This window comes from Cetorhinus maximus, chromosome 4 (genome assembly GCF_964194155.1).
Source record: "Cetorhinus maximus chromosome 4, sCetMax3.hap1.1, whole genome shotgun sequence".
NCBI classification, from domain to species: domain Eukaryota; kingdom Metazoa; phylum Chordata; class Chondrichthyes; order Lamniformes; family Cetorhinidae; genus Cetorhinus; species Cetorhinus maximus.
In genome coordinates, this window is record NC_135882.1 from 17,975,278 (window position 1) to 17,995,401 (window position 20,124).

The window sequence follows — 20,124 nt, forward strand, 5'->3', positions numbered from 1 at the left end:
AGATGCATCTTGGGGATTTCCTGACTATCTGCCTGACACCTTTCTTCTGACTGATGTCACCCATTTTCTGTCTGCACTTCATAAGCTGCGGGGTGACCACATCTAAAAACGTGCTAACCATGAAACTCTCAGACTCTTGGATGCAAATTAGTGCCTCCAGCTACCGCTCAAGCTCCGAAGCTCAGAGCTCAAGTAGCTGCAGCTGGTGGCACTTCCTGCACATGTGATTCGGTCAGAATACAAGGAGTGTCTAGGACTTCCCACATGTTGCAGGTGGTACATAACATTGGACTGAGCTGCCCTGTCATGCCTCTAGTTGAAAAAGTCCCTTACTTTAAGTTAAATACAGTAAAAAAAGTTAAATTATTTATGTACTTTAAATAAAAACTAGAACGCTTACCTTTCCTTAGCTTAATCTATTTTAAACTGGAGAAAAACACTTACCCATTACTCACCAATCAGCTCTCACCTTTGTGCTGATGTCACTTTTTGAAGCTTCCCCACACTTGTGCTGGTTCTGATCTCTCCACTGCTCTCTCGTGCTGTCTTGTGATGTCACTCTTGTTATTTTCAACAAGAACTGACTGCAGGACACTCTTCCCAGACTGCTTCACTGTGATGCTGACTGTAGGACACTCTTCCCAGACTACTTCACCACAATGCTGACTGCAGGACACTCTTCCCAGACTGCTTCACTGTGATGCTGACTGCAGGACACTCTTCCCAGACTGCTTCACCACAATGCTGACTGCAGGGCACTCTTCCCAGGCTGCTTCACTGTGATGCTGACTGCAGGACACTCTTCCAATGCCAATGTGGGTGACAAAATTGCCTGAGAATCAGCTAGGCAATTGGATTGTCTGGTTAAATATCTGGTATCAGGCTAGTTATTGAGATTGAAGGACAGCCAAGATCACTTTCCACTGAATAAATCTATTAATTTGTGTTTGGACCAGTTTTGATTTAGAAATAAGATATGGAGCTTGATTTTTGCAGAGTCAGGGAGACTCTATGGAACTCTAAAAATGGCAGACTGAAGTCCTGCCCTCATTTCTGGCAGATCCCATTTTCACTAGTAGGGGAAAGGGGGCAAGGCATGAAGCGGCACACATTACAGATCAGCTGGGCCATTTAAACTCAGTGCACAGAACAAGCAGATCCAATTTTTGCTCCAGGAGCTGCCTCAACCTGCATGTATGTTCCATGACTTTTATGTTGGAGATGTAATTGCTTGTGAAGGGTGGAAAAGCTATGTAGAACTGTCAAGCTGTCAGGTTATTTAAATCCTTTGCTCTTTAATATTTAAAAAAAAACTGCCTACCTTTGAGTTAAAGCAAAAATCAGTTCTACCAGTTTCAATAGATGTTTGTTCACATAACACCAAGTGCTATCATTATAGCATTATTAGTGCTTGACTACTTCATTATCACAAAGGTTGGGAGTTGTAAGGTCACAGTTTGACTGACAGCTCCAAGAGGTAATTAAAGGATTAGCTGTCTTTGATGTGGGGTTTTGAATACAAATGCTTGATAAAGGATTAAGTACTTGATGGGATTTAAATGAATTGAATTGGCTTTCATGAATGAGTTTCTTTTATATAGTGAAGTCTGTAATAGATGCTTAGAATTTTATTTCATCTCAGCATGGCTCTTGTGGTCTGTAGATGTGGATAATAGGTGAATTGGAACGGAGGGTGTAAAGGCAAAGGGTGGTTGGCATGGGTTGGCTCTAAGTTAAGGGACCATGGGGATGAGGGGGGGGGGGGGGGGGGGAGAGAGGGGCGGTTATGAGTTGGCATGGTGAGTATGAGGGGCATGGGTTGGTATGAAGGATCATTGAGGGTGGGTCAAGGGCAGGATTGGCATGGATGTGGCATGGAGAGTGGATGGGGGTGTGTGAGGGCTAAAGGGCCTAATATTTAACAGAATAATTCCCAGAAAACCAGGAGAGGCCTTTTAACCAGCACTCGGAAACCTGTGACCGCCTCCAATCTGCATCTGGGGTTGGTGGGCTCGGCTCGATTCCACATCTGCCACTCCAGAATGAAAATCACACCATTTAGGGTACATTTTCCTGAGGCAGTTGCAGCGAGCCAGGAAATTTCCCAATTTCAGCCATTCGCCTCAATGGCGAAAATCTGGCCCATGTATTTTGTATGCCTATCACTGAGATTGGTTGTAGATATTAAAATTGGAATTGACAATCCTGAGAAGTCAACTTTTTTTTTTACTGGAACCGATCAAAATAGTGAAACTAAACCTTAGTCAAACTAAATTATCCAAGCATTTAATAGACTTGAAAATTTTCAACATTTTGTCAAGCCATAGAAGCTTAATTCTTTTTCTGTTGTTGGGAAACAACAGTGGTGCACTGATGGCAACAAGAGAAAAAAGTGAGGCTTTATACACAGCAGAGTGCAGCAAAGCTCCAAACGCAGCAAGATCTGGACTTCCAGGCTTGAGCTGACAAGTGGCAAATAACATTTGTGCCACACAAGTGCTAGGCAATGACAATCTCCAACAAGAGAGAATCTAACCGTCTCCCCATGACGTTCAATGGCATTACCATCGCTGAATCCCCCACTGTCAACACCGAGTCTCTACCAGCTGTCTGCCAGGGCAACTGAACTCGTCCCACCCCATGCCCCACCTCCAGTCCCACAAATCTTCACTCCTCAGGTGTTTAGCCAATTCCCTTTAGAAAATCACAACTGGATCTGCCTCTATCACTCCCAGGCAATGCATTTCAGATACCAAGCTAAGCTGCGTAAAGAAGTTTTTCCCCGCGTTGCCTTTGGTTCTTTTGCCAAAAAGGTTAAAAATCTGCTTCCTCTGATTCTCTTTCTCTCTATCCTTTCCCTCTATTTACTTTGTCTAGACCAGTCATGATTTTGAGCACTTCTATGAAGTTTCCTCTTGACCTTTTCTTCTCTGGAGAACAACCCCCAATTTCTCTAATCTATCCATGTAACTGAAGTCCCTCATCCTGGGAACCATGCTCATAAATCTTTTCTGCACCTTCTCTTAAGCCTTTACGTCCTTCCTGAAATGTGATAGCCAGAATAGGACACTATGGGGAGGTGGTGGCATAGTGGTATTCTCACTGGCTAATATTCCAGAGACCCAGGGGTAATGCTTCGGAGACTCGGGTTTGAATCCCACCACAGCGGATGGTGAAATTTGAATCCAATAAAAATCTGGAACCATTGCCAATTGTTGTAAAAACCCATCTGGTTCACTAATGTCCTTTAGGGAAGGAAATCTGCCATCCTTACCTGGTCTGGCCTACATGTGACTCCAGACCCACAGCAATGTGGTTGACTCTTAAATGCCCTCTCAACAAGGGCAATTATGGATGGGCAATAAATGCTGGCCTAGCCACATCTCATGAACGAATAAAAGAAAAAGCTACATCCGAAGCTGAAACAGTGTTTTATGAACATTCATTATAACCCCCTTGCTTTTGTACTCAGTGCCTCTATTCATAAAGCCCAGGATTCCTTATGCCCTTTTAATCACTTTCTCAAACTGTCCTGCCAACTTTCAACGATTTGAGCACATAACCCGCCACCCGCCCCTCCCCACAATCCGGGTGCCTCTGTTAGCATTTGCTGGCCAACCCCCCTTCCCATTTAGTTAACCTTTATCCATTTCCCTCCCTACTGATTAAATTGAACATGAAAAAATTCACTTACTGCATTTATCTTCCTAGGTAGGGGCACAGGGGTCTCAGGTAGACTGGGAGATGTACCATTTGCATCTTCAGATGCTTGTCTCGGCAGTGTATCTCCTGTCTGTGGTTTTGGAGAAATCTCTTGAGCCTGTTGCTTTTGAGGTACCTCCCCAGGGTGGGGCTTTTGGATGACTTCGATGTGGGGTTTTTGAGGGATTTCTCCTGGCTGTGGCTTCGGTGGCAGTTCTTTGGGTTTTTGGGGTAGGTCTCCCAGATGCGGCTTCTGGGGCAGGTCTCCCGGATGCGGCTTCTGGGGCAGGTCTCCCGGATGCGGCTTCTGGGGCAGGTCTCCCGGATGCGGCTTCTGGGGCAGGTCTCCCGGATGCGGCTTCTGGGGCAGGTCTCCCGGGTGCGGCTTCTGAGGCAGGTCTCCCGGGTGCGGCTTCTGGGGCAGGTCTCCCGGGTGCGGCTTCTGGGGCAGGTCTCCTGGATGTGGCTTCTGGGGCAGGTCTCCCGGATGCGGCTTCTGGGGCAGGTCTCCTGGATGCGGCTTCTGGGGCAGGTCTCCCGGATGTGGCTTCTGGGGCAGGTCTTCCACATGTGGTTTCTGGGGCAGGTCTCCTGGATGCAGCTTCTGAAAGGTCTCTGGACTTGATTTATCCACTGAACTGTGATGGATACTATCAATCTTTCTCAGGGACACTAGAGGTAGAGACGAGTACAAAGATTAAAGTTCTTCAATTATAGTGTTCACTGTAGTTATAAAATTAAACATTGCCATAAAATATCAACTGCCCTTTAGCAAAGAGTACCAAATATGGAGCTTATGAAAATCATTCCACAAACAGATGAAATGTAATGAGGCAAACAGTATGAAACTGTTGTTATGAAATGAAAATCAGTTCTAATCAAAATATAAAACTTTTATTTTTAACACATATCATACTATTTCTCCCTTTTCTTCAAGTTTCTCAAGTTGACGTTCAATTGCTGGATATAGGCCTTTCTAAAACCACCATAATGCCAGTTCTTATCACCTGACATAAAACTTAATTTTTCTGAAGAATTTTACAGTTCCTGAGATGAGATGCCCTGTTACTACGAGATGCTCAATTTAGTGACCCAGCAGAAAATTGGGAAACAAAAACTTTTTCACCTTGTCAGAAGTAGGATTTGAATGTCAACTTAAATTGCAATTTAATGCTAGTTCTTATGACTAGTATAGGACTCCAGGACTCTCTCACTTCAACAGTACTTCCTCTTTCCAAGCCCCACTCCCCAACTCGCATTCACAGCTAGTCCAGAATCTTAGGAAAAATGGTTCAGCTAATTTCCCATCAATCCGGCAATTAAAAAAAAAATGGTTCTCCCAACCGAAATGTGTTGTCTCTCATACTGGTAAGGTTCATAATTGTCAGATCTCTCCAAGTACTTTAGCTAAGTACCCATGCTTCCTGTGGGAGTCTAGACAGTGAATTTTGGCAAGCTATTTGTCCACTGGAGGGCATTATAGCTAAATCCAGAAGCACCCTCATCCAACACTGACACACGGACTTTCCAACAGCAGTCATTGGATAATAATTAGAAGCAGGAATCTGGATGATTTTCATCTTAACTGATTGGAGATTGAAGTCAAGTTTTGGAATCGCTGCTGCTCTCAATCATCACTACTATAATGTAGGGAAGTGTGGCGGCACAGCAAGGTCTTATAAAAATTAGTGAGATAAATGCCTAGATAATCTGTTTTGATGATGTTGCCTGAGGGATAAATTTTGACCAGGACACCAAGAGGACTACCCCGCTGGTCATTTGTTTGTGGAACCTTGCTGAATGCAAAATGGCTGCTATTCTTATCTACACAAGAGTGGCTACATTTCAGAGTAATCAATTATATGTGTAGTACTTTGAGAAATTGAGAAGTTTTAAGGCACTATATAAATAAGTTTTTTTTAACAAAATTTTTCTCCCATGACATTGCAAGAAAAATAAGTTTCTTGTAACTGTTTCTCTGGTTTCTTATCACCCTGCTTTGTCCCACTTGTGTTTTATTTTGCTCTGTGATCCAACTCATTTATCTTTCTTTCATTCTTAAAGCTTCTTATTGAAGTGTCTGAATTTCTTTTTTTCTCTTTCATTCTTTCTGCAAGTCTCTCCATCCTTATGTATGCTTTCCAGTGTGTGTGATGTTCTCAATTTCTATAAGTTATCTTTCTTAAGTCCAGGGTGTGCTACATGACAAAGCAGCATGTGCATGGTCAGAAATAAGTGCCAGGATGGTGCAGACAAATTAATGGAGCAGTAGCAACTTGTATGGCAACTTGGACATTGGGACTGGTGTCTCAGACGGGGAGGAACTGGCAGTGGTTATCCTGATACATGGACAGTGTGGACAGTGTTTCAAAATTAAACGAATGATCTGAGGCCTAGCAATACCATGGGCAGAATTTTGCTGTTGGTGAGCAGGGGGCGGGGCCAATTGAGGCCATTGACAGGATCATTTAAACAATTAAAGGACCTGCCCATCCAACCTTAAGGTTGGCAGGTAGGCCAGGAGCCCAGGCGGGCTATAGAAAAAACTTGAAACCTCATTACTGGCGGGATGAGGTTTCATGCAGGGTTTTAAACAGTTTAATAAAGTTTTACTATAATTTATGAACATGTCCCATCTCAAGTGACATTGTCACATGAGGGGGGCATGTTAAGGATTTTTTTAAATTTCTATTTTCAATCTTTTTAAAAGTGTCAGCAATCTCCCTGAGGCAGCACTTAGCCTCAGGGAGATGTGTGCTCTTTCGTGCGCATGCACGAAAGAGCGCACTCTTGCTTTTGGGGAATGCCCCCCGAGGAAGCGCACAGCGCTTCCCGCTGGACGTCACGCTGGGCGGGCCTTAATTGGCCCGCCCACGTAAAATGGCGGTGGGGCCCGCTCCCCGCCCGCCGGAGATTGGGTCAGGCCTGCCCCCGACAGGCAGAAAATTCTGCCCCATGAAGGCAGAGTCCTGAGATCTCCCAGCACTTAGAAAGGGAGAGAGTGAGACATTCATCACTTAAAGCGCAGATTCTAGAGAGAACAGGGCAAAATATAATAGGGAGGAAAGAGAGGCTGGACTTGGTAGCGCAGAGGATGGCTGACTGCACTTGAGAGTGTCTACATCATTTTGGCTTGAGAGGGGCTGGAAGGAAGTGGCAAGGCTAAGGTGCGGGGCTCTCAGCAGCATTGGGATCTGCTAGGATCTTGTGCATATGCTGTAGCGTTTGGTGAGCCACAAGCAGACAGCAAGGCCAAGGGTCTCAAGAGGCTTGTGCGAGCAACATTTGTCGGAAACTCTGGAAGATAAGGATTTAAAAGACTAAGAATTTATTTGTGTGTTTTTATGTTGGAAATGTTATTTTCAAAGGCATAATATATGAGTGGGTGGGGTTAGAAGCTTGGTAATCAAAGGCTTTAGAATTTTGTAGGGGTGTGATTGCTCGTTTCTTTAAAATTGGGTATATTTTTTGAGTTAGTGATGCGCATTGCATCTTTATGAGTATTTATGTTCTTTCAAAAATGTAAAATCTGAGCCATTTGGAAAGCTTTACACCCCACAGGGGACAGTGGACACATGCCAGATGCCAAATTTTTAACTAACTAGATTCTACAGATATTTCACAGGTATTTTGACGACGAATGGAGTAACAAATAAATCATGTCAGTGAAAAAAGTTCAAATGTAAGAGCTAATTATGAAAAATGTTAAAATGTAGTGTTAATTTATAGAATTAAATATTTGAATGCCAAATTGAACTTACATATGTTTAATCTTACCTTTTTGAGGTAGTTTTGGAAGCACTCGTGGGCCTAAGGCAGTTTTTGTGGTTCCAGTTCCAGTACTGTATAAGCAAATGAAAGACAATGATAAGTTAAAATATTGATAACTATCTGTGAATCATGCTTCCAAGATGAAAACAAAAGCATACCAATCTCATGAAACTCCCATTCTATACTGCCCCAGTACGTTTGTCAAATATGAATTGGGACTGTACGCTGTGGGTAGTAATATTTCTTAAGTACTTATTATTTAAGCCATTCTGTCAAATATTTATGCTGAAATCTATCAAACTATATTTTGTAACACAAACAGAATATAATGCAAACATACTTCTTTTTCTGTGGCACGTGTGCAAAAGTCACGGTTAAATTTATTTGGGAGACAATAAGGTAGAGTGGGCCATATTTCAAATTCAAACAGAACCATCAAGGCACAACTCTGGCTGTGACTTGCAAATTATCTGGTTTAACAAATTCCTGCTAACAATGAGAATTTTTAAATGTGTGGATTTGAATCCAGTTGAATTTTACGATAACACTACCCCAGAAGAACTTGAGTTTACAATGTTATGCAAGTAGTATTGTCAAATTGTAGATGGGATTTACACAATTTAGATGCTGCCTTTCAGTAGGGCTTCTTGGGCTTAGATAAGAACCTGATATAAAGCGTGAAAGATAGGTTAGTTGCAAGGAAGAGTTGGCTATTTACTAAGCTTCCCACAAAACTGGTCCTGCTAGAAATTGCAACTTGAGATTATGAAGCAGTGAAGATGAGCAACGGGATAATTGACAGATTGAAGTATAAGTGCTCACTATTGATGAAGACAGAGTACTCTGGCTGGAGCCTTGAGAAAAGGATGATCCAACACACTGTATTAGAAACCAGTTAATTTCTGTACACTGATCAATTGTAAGAAATATCAGGATTACCACCCACACCATTCAATAAAATGCTAGAGCAAACACTGAAATAGCTGATCATCTTGGATGAACATTAAGTTATGTACATGATATACAGGCTTGACTATATTTATTCATTCTTTCTTTCTCCCGGCTCCCAGAATCCATTTTTGATGTGGAAGCAAGTTTAGAAAAACTGGACTATTTTTAAGGCCAGAATTAAACTGATGCAAAATGTGACCTGATCAGTTGCTGACATTAAACCAGAAGGTAGGCTACCAAATGGTTGATAGTCCATTAGAAACATTGTTTTGAAGCGTCCCAGGTTTGCAAAAAGTGTGGTAACAGGCAGGAAAAAGGACGTTTTGCCTGTTGGCCGCAATGGCAGCTTTTCGTGCCGTATTGTTCCATTCCCGGCTTGTCCCACCTCATTAATAATGCATTCCTGGGAAACATGCTGGTGGGGTGGCCTCTGATTTGCCCACTCTGCTATCACCTCAGGGCTTCAGTAATCAGGGCGCCATATTTAAATGGTGCCCCTGCACAGACCTAGCTTTCTCTAAGGCATCGGAAGCTGCTGGAAAGTCATGGCTGCCAAAGGAGGGAAACATGCTGCTTCCAAATTTAGCGACGCCTCCCTCAGACCCTACTGGATGCTGTGAAGGCCTGCCGTGAAGTCCTCTAGCCCTACTCTGGGCAAAGACCAGCACGCAAGGTCATCAATCCAGCATGGGAGGAGGTGGCAGCAGTGGTCAGTGCCCATGCCCTGCTAAAGAGGACAGCCACCCAGTGCTAAAAGAGGATGAATGATCTCCTTTGTTCCACCAGGGTAAGTCACTCTTCTCATCATTCCGCTCTCACACTCACAAGCCCATCACAAATCTACAGGGATCTCACTCACTGCAAGTTCAAGGGACAACACCATTCACTCTCACCCCCAAACCTTTATCTGCCCTGCACAACATGTCCGCATCCCGTCCATGGCACCACTCACTACCTACACATGCCAGGCATCCTTATCATCTGGCCCGGCAGGTTTCCTGCTTACACACTCTCCATCTGTATTCATGTAGGACAAGCTGGCACACAACAAAAGGTAGAGGTTGCAGACTGGTGGAGGAATACCTGACATCAAGGTCCTCATGGACTTTGAAATTAGAATCATCCAGCTGGCTGGTGATGATCTGGACTGTTCCCATGCTGACAGTGAAGTTGGTGGTGCTCAAACAAGTGAGGATCCAGCAGTGCAATATTCATCAGACAACCATGCCGTGAGTCAGTCCCCCTGTTCCACAGGCCGCTGCCGTGCACTAATTATCTCTCCTTCCTTTGGCAGGCACATCTGGGAAGCAGCCGAGGGACCCACAACCCAGGTCCTCGACTCAAGCCCTGAAGACACCTCAGAAGAAGAATCTGATGACACCCTAATTGAAGACCTGTCACAGTGCTGAGACACACACCTCAGTAGAACATTGTTCTACAGTAGCCTCGTGGTCACAGTCTGGTGAGCACATCGCACTGTCTGATCCGCGGCAGGCGGCAGCAGGGACTTCCTAGGTTTCTGGCACTCTGAGGACTTCTGGGGACCAGAAATTTGCTAAGTCCAAGTCAGATGAGGAGCCTCTGGACTCGGCCATATCTCAGTTACTGGAGCTGCAAAGGCAAGCTCGGCAACATCAGGAAGGGATGTCTGCAGCACTACTCAGATTGCAAGGCATGATGGAGGAGTCCATCTGCCTTCAGTCTGAGGTGATAATGTCGGCACACCAATGCACCAAGGTTAACACCGTTAGGTTGGCGGCTGCCACGGCAACCCTGGTCCAGGACATCGGTTCTGCACAGCTACGGGGGCTGAACTCCATCGCCGGTGCCATAGTTGGTCCTCAACAGTGTCAACACGAGAGGGGTGTGCAGCAGCTCGCTCTCACTCCAGCTTCCCCTTCTCCTCAAGGAGTCAGCCAGGGGCCCTCGGACACCCATTGGGAGGAGGATCAGCAGGTGCACACCCTGGGACCATCCACCCAGGTGACTCCGGGGGTATCTGGCCCGTCCAAATCTCCTCTTCCTGTGTCCCCAGAAGCTCCAGCTCCACAGGCCAAGGAGGGTGCCACTGCCACACAGCATGATCCCGAAAGCAGGCCGGGGCCCTCCAGGTCCCGGTCCTCCAGAGTACGCCCACCAAGGTCATCAGAGGCAGAGCATAGCAGTCAGCAGGCTGTCTTCACCTCCACTGTGGATGTTGGGGGCGCACCAAGATGTAGTGGCAGGGTTAGGAAGGTTAAAATGATGTATTTTCACCGTGTGGGCACGGCATTAATCACTTGCACGTAATGTTGATTATTGTAAATAAACTCCCAACAATGTCACCCTGTCTATGGCTCCTTGTTATGATGAGCAGTGTCCCTGTCAGTCTAAAGTGAAAGCTTAGTTCCTGCACAGGATAAAGGCAGGTGTCACAGTCCAGGGCCTCCTCCTTGTGCTTTGTGCAACCTTCCCAGCACACTGATGGTGCGCCTTCACAGTCACTGGACACATCAGTCATGCTTGCACCTCGATGGGGCTTATCATTGCTGCCAGAGTGTCCTGGGCCAGCGGCACAGAGTTCTGTCATTCTCTCAGCACTTTTGAGGTATGGCTGGCCCCCACCATCTCATCAGCATCTTTGTCCGGTGACAGTGTGGTCCTGAAGGGGTCAGCTCATGAAGGATGCCACAGGATCAGGAGAAGTTCAAGTTTCCCCACTGCATCTCCATGATGTGACCCTGTTCACAGAGCACAAACGAGCTGCCATCAGCCGGACAGGAATCAGACATTCACATAAGCTTTGTGAGAATCTATGGGGTGTCCCCACTGTACGTCGTTATCATCCTCCTGGAATATGGAGACTATGGGCATCCGCTGAGTCACCATGACAGGAGCCTTATCACAGAGGATATGTGCGCTGCCATCAGCCAGACTGGTGTCAAACGTTCACAGATGCAAGGCGAGGACCCATAGAGTGTCCTCACTGCATGTCGTCATCATCCTCCATGAATCTAGCAGCCATGAGGGCCTCCCGAGCACCCCTGCCTCGTCTGGACAACGCAGCCTCATCGCCGTCATCCTCGCCTTCGAGGACCTCATCCCCGTCGACGTCCTCCTCTGTCTCCTCCTCAAGCAGCTCCTCCCTACGTTGCAGCCCCAGGGTTGTGTAGGGCGCAGCAGGTGACGACGATGTGTGGTGCGTGGCACCCTCTGTGGACTGTATTGCAGGGCTCCAGCAGCCCAGTCAGGGCACCGGAACCTCATTTTCAACATCCCAGTGGTTTGCTCCACCAAGTGCGAGTTGCAGCATAAACCTTGCTGTACCTTCTCTCTGCTGTACTCTGAGGATGCCGCACGTGCGTCATCAGCCATGTCCTCTGCGGCTAGCCATTGACGCGAGGAGCTAACCCTGCAGCCTACATTCCCCCTAGAAGACGTCAGGGATCTGAGATCTACTGAGAATGAAAGAGTCGTGGACACTCCTTTTGAATTGTGTGCAAACCTGCAGGATGTGTTTGCTGTGGTTGCAGACCAGCTGAACACGCAGCAAGTGGAAGCCTTTGCAGTTCACATACTGCACTGCTTGTTGCCATGGAGATCTAAGTGCCACATGAATGCAGTCGATGGCACCCTGCACCTATGGAAAACCAGAGATCTGCACAAATCCCAGTGCTCTTGCTTCCTGGCTTGCCTAATCCTGGTCAAAATGCACAAAGTTGTGTGCCTTCACGAAGGTGGCGTCCTGCATGTACTTGTGGGTGGAGGCTTGCGAGATCCCGCAGAGGTCACCTTTGGAGCCCTGGAAGGAGTCACTGGCGTAAAAATTGAGCGCCACAGTCACTTTCATGGCCACTGGCAGTGGATGCCCTCCAAGTACCCCAAGCACCAAATCCTGCAGCAGGTGGCATATGTAATCAACCAGTTCCCTAGGCATGTGCAATCTTTGGTGACACTGGTTCTTGGTCATCTGCAGGAATGACAAGCTCCATCTGTAGGCCTTGGGTCTAGCAAGGCACCGACCCGCGACAGTTTGCTGTGGCTCTTCAGTGGCATGTGCCCCTTCTTCTTGAGGGTGTTACTCCCCCCTCTGCTCAGCCAGGTGCCTCTATCGCTCTCTTCCTCTTCATCTCCACTCCCTGTAAGCCATGAAACATACAGCTAGGTCACCAGGCTCCATGCTCCTGATATACTCCTCCTACAGAATGAAAGAGAGAGACATGTGGGTTATTAGCGGTCTTCTAGGGACCTCTCATGGTTATGTGTGCAGCTCCAGCTCCATCTTAAGGTCCCTTAATGCATGCCAGAGAGTGCTGGCCACTACTTGGACAGCCAGAGTTTATGTGCTGCATGGCTGCCCGAAACCCCATCCACCTCTGCCCCACTCGTCCTGATCGACTGGTGGCAGCTTCAGACACTGTACTGCATGCTGTGCTCTCAGCTCAGGTGCAGGCATTCTCCTAACCCGCACTGCAAGGCTGTGCTGCAAGGCTGCGCTGTTAGCTTGAACCATGGGGTAGACTGGTCCAAACCTGAATGATGACATTGCAAGGGGCTGTGAGCACCTCCACCAGTGACTGCTCCATGGTTAGCTTTAGCAAGGAGATTGTACAATGTGCCCAGTCGTCCAATTGTTCTGTAGCCCCCTAAAACACTCATTAATTTACAGTCTGTGCCCGAGGGGTGAAAGGTTCAGGAGCATTTGGTGGTACTTGCATGCCTCTGTGTTGCTTGAGTGGGCAGATAAGCTAGAGGCCCAACTTCAAGCATGCTAATGTACCTGCACCTGAACTGTCTCAACTGCAGAAGAATGCTCACTTTATAGGTTTCCCTGATGCGTGACCGTTTCCCTATTGTGTGGCTGTGTCCCTCCCACACTGCCCTCCGACATGTGCTTGTGCACTACCATCAGACCATGCTGCCCTGCCCACCTGCCTCACTGCAGTGCAGCCCTTGCCCCAGCACCGCACTGCAGCTGGAAAAATCAACTTGCCCGTGCCTTCGCCTGAATGCGCAGTGCCTCTTCCTTGAAGTTGAACGGGCGACCCTCGCTAGCACTGTACAACATTAGTGTGCACTCACCTCCGACTTCCCCTCGAAGTTCAGCTCGCCAGGTGCACGCCTCTTAAGTGCGGTTATGAATCACGTCGATCTGAAGTCATGCCAATGTGGGAGATAAATTCGACGTGGGGAGATGATTCCGATGGGCAGACAAGATGATGAGGTGCAAATATATTAAAGTTACATTCCCGATGTTGGACGGCGGGAAAGGTGGCCTGCCATTGTTGGGCGGAGCAGGCAATGGCTAGCTGGTTTCATGACGATGTTAAACCAATTTTTGGCCTTCCTGTCATATTGTTACCCACCCCCCTCGCCTGCCATGACGCTCGCCGCCAACGGAGGCTGACAATTCCGTCCATTGATTCTATTATGCCAATCAGTCATCTTAACTCCCCTTTCAGAGAATTAGAATTTTAAAGCATTTAAACTCCAGTATGATAAAACAAATGTGACTTTCAACTGTAGTCCTTTTCTAAGATACCCACAGTTGTATTGAAGTTCTTCTATTTCAGTTATATAACAATTGATGGAGTTTTCCAACTTCAGCAGGATATTTCTCCTTATGTTAGGAAAGGAGGGTCCAAACATAATTTGGTTTAAAAGTCAACTAGGTAAAAAATAGTCTATACTTACCTTGATTGTTGAGGCAATCCTTCAAACTTATTTCCTGTTCGGTTTGGTTGTGGGGGACCAGAATCTGTGCCTAGGAGACAATTATATTTTAGGTTTGTTCAGCATTAATTTAGATAGGAATGCAGCCACTTACAATGAAAAACCACCAAAAATGGATGCAAGCACATTCTGATACCAAAAATGAAGCATCAATAAACACTATCCAGAATGATCACTAACTCTAACTCTGCAGCTACTTCAAAGTTTATGCATATTTTAGAATCCATGAATTCCAATAAAAAAATTGGAATATGATATATACGAAGTAGAAATGAACACCACTGGTTCACCATGTAATCATTATTAATTTTAAACTTCCAAACTACATGCTACTTTTATTAAATCACAGCATTTTTGCTAATCATCTAGCTCCCAGCATTATTTCACCTTTTAAAACAATTTTCGAACTGGAAACCAATTAGCTGACAAATCAATAGCTCCGATTTTGTAGTATTAATGGTGAGACCACTAGCACTCACAATTATTATGGAGTAACTCTCAAAGCAACTTCCAATGTTCATGCATGCACAATTAAACATGAAAATCAGGAAGCTGCTGTCCAATTTGTCTTGCTCCCCCATTAGCTTTGCTACACTGGTACCTCACCAAGGAACTTGGCATTAAAATAGACGAAGGACGTAAAGTTATGGTACCCACTAAACATGCCATAAAAAGTTAATCTTTGTTTGTTCACGTTTAAGTGAGTTTTGAGTGTCATGGTAAATTTTAATTACTGCCAGACAATCACTCAGACACCGAAAATTTACTTTTTCAAATGTGGATCTCATTCCTTCAGAATTTACTGTAGATCGCAGCATATAAGATGACCCCATTTTTTGGCCCCAAAAATCAGGTTTTTGCATGCAATTGACATATAAGTTGACCCCCTTTTCAACCATGATGTGCTATACTTGCACTGGTAGTCAGCCTCAATGTTTCACCCCACAAATGGCTGCAAGGAATCAAGCAGATGATACGGGCTGTGTTGTGAAGACCTGTGGGAGTTTAAGACACGTCCACACCATGCAAACCCTGCATGGCAAACAACAAATATGGCGACCACTTTTCTACTTGGCGTGTAAGTCAACCCCCCTTTTTGGAAGGATTTTTTTGAGGCTTCAAAGGTTAACTTACACGCTGACATTTACGATATTGTTGGAGATTTTAAAAATTTTAAATTTTTTTTCCTTTCTTTTATCTCTCTTTTTTAAAAACCACCTTTTTTTTCTCTCTCGTTACTTCACTTTCTATCTATGATTTTACGTTGAATTAAATATTCTGGTTAAGACTCTGTAGGCTGGATTTTATTGCGCATGAACCAAGGGGTCCAATAACACATGGGAAGGTGGTGAAGTAGTCTGTCAGTGGCTTTGTAGTGCAACCACTTCATTATCGGATTTCTGGATCACCACTATAATTAGAGTTAGCAGGTATGATGTACTTTGGTGCAGCTAGTTAGAGGTGGTTGGTTTTTCACAATGGTGACTTGCGCTTCACAGTGAGCAAGAGCAGAAGGTAGACAACAGTAGAGTGTCATGTCCAAAGGCCAGAACTCTCTAGGTTCTGCTCAACTGGATGCAGATGTTGTAGCCCACGGATTGTTGATGAAAAGGATACTTACTGAGCATCAGCAAATAATGTGCAATATACTAATAGACACTCAAAGCGCTGAGAATAATTACATAAAGATTGGAGGGATCCACCTCATGCGTGAGTAGCATGTCCTTTTAGGCCATTGCGATGATGGCTTCTTCCATGGATAGAGTAGCATGGAATACCAAATGCAGAAATTGAATGAGTGCATGGAGGCCTTCAACAAAGGCTTGCATACTCTAGATGCCATCTTTAATAAGATGAATAATTCAAAGTGCAGTGAGGCCATGAGATGGGTGATGGTCTGATATCATGGGTTTGTCTCGGGATTCATTGACTTAATCTAGAAAAGATCTTGCCGACGAAACGGTCTTTGTTCAAAAAAGTTTATTTACATGGTAACTATTTACAAAAATCAAGTAAGACCAACATATAGCTAGAGCTGTCCTATGAAATGCTACTCAGACATCCTTTATCAGTAAGTGACATCGCTGTGACATAGCTTCTTATGCACATACTCAGTATGTTCTTATTAGAATTATCCTGTTACTCTACATCTACTCCTGGGTCTTTATCCCCATTCTATTTTACATACATTTTCCTCCTCCCCTATGTCTCTTCTCTTGAAGGGAAAGTCTCTTTGGTGGTTTCACCAGCTTCCATGAACGAGTGCGGAGCTCCTTCTGGGGTAGATGGGAATCCTGCTGTCACTCCTGGTTTCCTTCGTTTGTGTCCTGACTGGATATGATCTCAATTGTAGTAGTTTTTCAATTACTGTACCTGCACGGTTCTGGTCTCTGATTCATACTTTCTCTCCTTTTCTCAGAATCCGAAGCTCTTAAGCTCTATGCTGCTGGTTGAATGTAAAAAACTGGCTTGCTTGGTAGGCTTCTTCCTAACTTGATTATGGTCTTTTCCAGTGACATTCAGTAGCAAGCTGTGGGGCAGGAAGGCAAGTTGAGTCTTAAGCCTGCAGCCTATCAGGAGTTTGCAACCCATTATGTAATGGTGTGAAATGATAGCTAAGCAGAGCGAGCTCAAAGTCATCACTCCTCTTCAAAAGGTCTTTGATAGTGTGTACTTCTCGCTCAGCTTCTCCATTAGCCTGGCAGTATTTTGGGGCATGCACAATTCCATACGACTTTGCGAAAGATTGAAAGCACTCACTGGTGAACTGTGGTCCATTATCAGAGGTCACTACATCCAAAATGCCATGCATAGAGAACATTTACCTCAAGGAGGTAATAACTATACAAGAGGTAAGGCCATGTACCTTTTGCACCTCTATCGAGCCTGAGTAACAGTCGACCGCTAGAAGAAAGATTCTCCCTTTACAGTCAAACAAATCCATGCCAAGGCATTCCCAAGGCCTTGATGGGAAGAAAGAGAGCAGAAGAGTGGCTCTTCCTGCTTCTGCCTGTGGATGGCACAGGTGACACAGCAAGATTTCATCTGTTCAATTGAGTGTGAAATCCTTGGCCATCATACAGACTGCTGTGCCCTCATTCTACAATCGATTATGCCAAGATATCCTTGATGGATCTTCTGGAGGACCTCCAGGCTGAGTGCACGTGGTACCAGCACCATCATGTCATAAACCAGGAGGTCATTTATGATGCTGAAGGGGTGCCGCTGTTCGAAATACTGTCTCAGGGCGGGGTTGCTTGGGGTGTACAGTGGCCATCTGTCCAGGCAGTATGTGCAAATCTGGGTGCACTTGGCACCTTGTGTTTGGGCCGTATGAAATTTGTACAACTTCGGGCCTGTTTCGGCAATTATCTGGTTGTCAAGGCTGTAAAGGCTGCCACTTCTGCTATGAAGGTTTTGTCTTCCTGTCCTGGATAAGTGGCAGGTATTCTGGACAGTGTATCGGGCATAGTCTGGTGTTTACCCTTTATGTCCTGGATGTGTAGTAAACAGGGCCTTCTTTTGCCATCACTTTGGACCTGGAATAGCACTGCTTCAAGTCCCATTGCAGATGCATTAGCTGCCACAATTGTTGGAAGTTCTTGGGTTGTAGTGGGCTGGACCTCCAAGGATGTTAGTATCCTTTTAATTTGTTTGAACAATTGCAGTTGATGCTCTGTCCAGCACCACGTCTGGTCCTGTCGTAAAAGATGTCTGCGGGGTTCATTTATCTGAGCTAAATGAGGCAGGAATTTGCCTAGTTGTTTGACCATGCCCATAAACCTTTGGTGCTCTGTCACATTTATAGGTGGTGGAAATTCCCTTATTACTGTTGTTTTTTTTTGAGGGTCCAGTTGCTTGGATAATTTGCCCTAGGAACTTTATTGTGGACCTAGAAAAAACACATTAGTCATTGAGGGTCAAACCAGCTTTTTGCCGCAAGAGTAAGACTTCCCTGACCTGTTTGTCATGTTCCTGCTTCCTTCCACAGCGAGGACACTGGAAAATGGAGGTTGGCGCCTTTTCAGGGTGTTTCCTTGGTTGCTGCCTTGCTATACTTTCGGTTTTAGAACCCACAAATTGAACAACTCCATCAGGCTGTTTTTGGGAAATTTCCTTCGCATCTTGTTTAAATCTTCTCACGATTGTAAGGAGTCAAAGAACTTCTCATCTAAAACACCAACTACTGATCAGGTCATCTTTTAATATTCCATACTCACAATTTGCAGCGAGTCAGTACAAGTCATTGCTGAATAGGTCAATCCCTTCACCTTGTTTCTGACTGTGGCGGTTAAACTTTGTCCTCTCAATAACAATACTTTTATGAAGACTGAAATTTGAGTGAAAGGCTCCAATGACATCCTTGGCTCTTTGTTCACCCCCTGTTTGGTGTGCACATTGCCTGCTATGCTCCGAACAGCATATAAAAAATGCTAATTTGATCTTTGTTCTCCTAGTTGTAAGGCCTGAGGCCCTACAGTATCGGGTGAAATATTTTTGTCAATTTTGTCATTGCTCAGCCTTCCCAGGCCCTCCATGTTTTGAAAAGATTCTGGTCGTGGCAAAGTAGTAGCCACTGCGCACCCGAATCTGAGGTCATCCTTCTGCATGCTGCTTGTCCTGCCAGACCCTGGACTGCTGGCGTTATTTGGTGGTCTCTGGTGTGGCTGCTGGGTTGGTTTTGAAGTCCTTCACCCACTGAGCTGCACTGTTGCTGGACTTCACTTGAGGCTTTTCCCGTGTTTTCTACAGTTTTGCCTTGGGTGCCACCATCTGTCATCATGGGTTTCTGTCGGGTTTGTTAGCTTATTATTGTAGAAGAGATCTCACTGCAGGCACTGATGATGATTTAAGTTGCTCTTAGATGATGTTCTCTGGGTCCTCCACTCTCATCACCTTGCAATTCTTCGTTTTCCTCCTCCTCTCCTTGAATAGGCACTCTGCTCTGTGCCTTGGTCTTGCTGCAGCTCAAAACTTTGTTGCTGTGCAACGTTGTGCACCATGACCATTCTGGAGATCCTGGCTCGTGCGTACTGGAAGGAAAAAAACATTTATTTACATGCTAACTATTTACAAATGTTAAATAAGACTAATATATATCTGAGATGCTACTCAGACATCCTCTCTGTGAGTGACATCACTGTGACATAACTTCCTTTGCATGAGTTCAGTATGCTCTTAAGAGAGTTATCCCTTTACAGATGCTGAACAGGAACATGAGGGACTCCAGTCAAAGTGTTTCCACTTCTCACCTGTTGCCTGTACCCCCCACTCCAGCCACTATCTGACATGCTGCCTTAAGTCCTGATGGCTGAATCTGCCCCTTGCACAGGTGCAGGTGGAACAATAATTGGAAGGGCCCCTCAGGCTCTAAACCCAGAGGACATCATCTAAGAGCAACTCAATCATCACAGCAAGGATCTGAGCAGCATGTCTATATCTGCTGAAACCATAATTGGTTGCACCACATTGAGGCAACAGAAAAAGGAAAAGATTTGTGGCTGCATAAGGATATGCACCTGGGTCCCCAACACATTTTGTATGGTTAAATTTTGTTTATCCATTTGAAGCACATAGATATTATTTGCACCATTTTCTCATGTTACCTACTTTTCATTGCTGGTTGGCAAATGGCCTTTTCGGTTGTTTAATGAAGAACATCTGAATTGACAGCAGCCAATGCAGGGTGGAAGTGAAATGGATGCTTGATTGTTTGGGGGTTCGGGGGCAAAGGTGGCTTATGCATAAGCTTGTGTGATGCGTGCACTGGTGGAACACAAGTGTACAATGGAAATAATAAGGGCATCCTGGGTAGCAATGTTCGCCACTGGTGGTGAACTGCTCACCTCACCTTGTACTTCCTCGTCTTCCTCCTCCTCTCCTTGAATAGGCACTCTGCTCTGTGCCTTGGTCTTGCTGCAGGTCGAAGCTTTGTTGCTGTGAAACGTTGTGCACCATGACCATTTTGGAGACTCTGGAGCCTCCAAA

General features: G+C 45.4%; 1 protein-coding gene across 2 annotated transcripts in view; it reads right to left on the reverse strand.

Annotated features, from left to right (window-relative positions):
* Positions 1–20,124, reverse strand: part of LOC144679523 (arf-GAP with SH3 domain, ANK repeat and PH domain-containing protein 1-like) — a 346,344-nt gene that overhangs the window by 35,115 nt on the left and 291,105 nt on the right. The window contains exons 26-29 of one of the 2 annotated variants that reach the window (XM_078539998.1): positions 14,098–14,167; positions 7,480–7,544; positions 3,695–4,374; positions 727–843 (exon numbers count right to left, since the gene is read on the reverse strand). In XM_078539998.1, the coding sequence (XP_078396124.1) occupies positions 775–843; positions 3,695–4,374; positions 7,480–7,544; positions 14,098–14,167 (884 nt within the window). In that variant the 3' untranslated portion in view covers positions 727–774. Of the gene's footprint in view, positions 1–726; positions 844–3,694; positions 4,375–7,479; positions 7,545–14,097; positions 14,168–20,124 lie in introns of those variants that run through there. The other variant, XM_078539997.1, reaches the window with a different exon arrangement.